Genomic DNA, 2,253 nt, shown 5'->3' with positions numbered 1-2,253 from the left:
GTGATTGTCCCATCGAAATTATATATGCATGCCACCTGAAAGTTCCTGATTATAGTAAGAAAATAAAATTGACCAATACTGACTAAGCAAAAGATCGCAGCCCAAAATGGCAATTACTACTGAAGAGCCAACCAACAAGCCAACATCAGTTGGTTTTGAAAGGCATTTTGTGAAATTCAGTGAAAGGTAACTAGAAGAATGAAAGTCTATTGACGTCCCAGTGGCATATGCCTAAAATTACCCTCCCAAGAGATTTCCTTTTGCACAGAAAGTATCAGCGCCTCACCTTCTGAAAGGCAAAGGGGACTCCAAATTTCACGAAGATATAAGATGCTAATATAAGAAGGAAGCAGCCAAGCAGAACTTTCATCCACCAAATGAAGTGTCTTGACTTTGGTTGCTCAGGAATTTCTGTGTTGTTGTCAGCTGTTGCATGTTGAGCTGGTGTCACCAGCCTCGCATATTCGTCGTCCTTTATGTTTGATGCCACAGCTGAAGAGCTTGGCACGCTTGCGACCGTCTCACCAGCTCTGTGTACAAGCCAAGAAATATTAGGAAATAAAGGTACTGATACAGCACACGAAAAAATCTTATTAATTTGTGCCATAGTTGTAGGGTTAAGGTTGACATGTGACGATCCTTGTCTAAATTAGAGTTGCACAAGCCCAACTCCTTGTTTTTTCCTTAAAATGGTAATCCGTGAGAGCTTATTTACACACATAACTGAACTCACACTCAAATGCACTGGTTTAGCTGGCATGGCGTAGTGTAGCAAACGGTTGCTCAATCATGATATTCAAAGTAGCATTGGATGTAACATGCTAATGTAAGTAAGATTCCCAAATTGGATACATCATTAGATCCTTCTCAAAGCAAAACTTAAGAGTAACGTGACTCATATCCTGGTCCAAGTAGGAATGGAGATCTGTGCTACAGGGATTCCTAAATGAATCCTAGGCTCATGAGACACATGTTATCTCCAAAACCTTGATACCAAGCCACAGGGAACCCAAGCAACGATCCAAAGGAAAATTAGATTATATAATCTGAAGCCAATATCAGAATGTAACATGTTCATAAGTTGCCTGAATTTACAATGTCTATGAGATGTAATTTTTTTTAAGGAAACTGAGATTTCCGGAAACTTTCAACAGACAGCCGAGAATGAGGAAAAGGATAGCATAAAGCAAGTGCAACATCGTTAGGTACTAAGAATCTGAAAAGGATCGCTCCTCTTTGCTGTGATTCCTCCTAGATTCCGAATGCATGGGTGATATCGAAACATAGCTGGTGCACGGGGTTAGGCTGGTAGTAACAGGTAGCAATCCCATGCCCCACAGCTCTAATCAATGGTGGGTAAGCGGCAGCGTGAAATGATCCCCATCCCGGAGCCACCGCCCAGACAGACAGGGGTGGATGGCGAGCTGCAGGAGCAGAGCAGGTGGGATGGGGGCCAGTCTGCCAGAGACAACAGAGAAGCACACAAAAATCTCAGTACTACTACTTCCTATTTTATTATCATTTTTCTTCCAACGAACTTGGTAACAAAGGTGGATGGGAGTAATAATAACCAAAGAAATAATAAAGCTCGGGGCAGCAGGCGCAAGATCACTCCATTCCCGTCCGCCTGGAAGGCACGCGGCCTCGAGGTGGTGCTAGCTAGCAAAGTAAGCCGCGATTTGGCGTGCCTAAACCTGTATTGAAGATAGTAACAGCAAGAGAATAACAGATTCAAATCTCCTAACTGGAATTTGGCCGCGGCCCAACTACCACCCAAGCCCTGACGCCTAGAGAAGACGAACCATCCGCCGGAATCGCTCGCCCAAAAATGAAAATCCGAGCAGGAAAAATCAGCAGAAACCGCGGCGGCTAGAGAGGAGAGGTGCGCGCGCTACTACCTGGTGGCTGTCTCCCCGGGCTCAATGTCGAGAGGGAGGACGCGCGCCATGCCGAGGGCGGAGATCGATCGATCCAGAGCTTTGCTTCCTCTTCCTCCTTCCCCTTTCCGTGGTTTGTTTCTGGAAGCTCGCGGCGGAGGGGGACAATGAAGGCAGAGAGGGAGGGGAAAAGTGGGAGCGCGTACTGCGAAACAAAAAGCGAAAAGCCGACGAAGGAATCTGGTTTTGACTAGTACGCTGAGACGTTTCTTTTGCCTCTAGAAATTCTTTTACTTTTAGTAGTACCATTTCAGCGCTGCTTGTGGCATCTGGTTCCGTCGTTGGCTTGTCGCACCTTGGCTGCGGACTTGAAAAC

General features: G+C 45.7%; 1 protein-coding gene across 1 annotated transcript; it reads right to left on the bottom strand.

The window, feature by feature from the left end:
• Window positions 1-27: 27 nt before the first annotated feature.
• Window positions 28-2,140, bottom strand: LOC125506396. Its single transcript, XM_048671216.1, has 2 exons — window positions 1,899-2,140; window positions 28-530 (listed from the first exon to the last, which is right to left on the bottom strand). The coding sequence occupies exons 1-2, from the start codon at window positions 1,946-1,948 to the stop codon at window positions 275-277; spliced, it is 306 nt and encodes a 101-aa protein (XP_048527173.1). The 5' UTR covers window positions 1,949-2,140; the 3' UTR covers window positions 28-274.
• Window positions 2,141-2,253: the final 113 nt, after the last annotated feature.

Source organism: Triticum urartu, chromosome 5, assembly GCF_003073215.2.
Source record: "Triticum urartu cultivar G1812 chromosome 5, Tu2.1, whole genome shotgun sequence".
Taxonomy (NCBI): Eukaryota; Viridiplantae; Streptophyta; class Magnoliopsida; order Poales; family Poaceae; genus Triticum; species Triticum urartu.
This window is presented reverse-complemented; position numbering and strand designations above follow the sequence as displayed.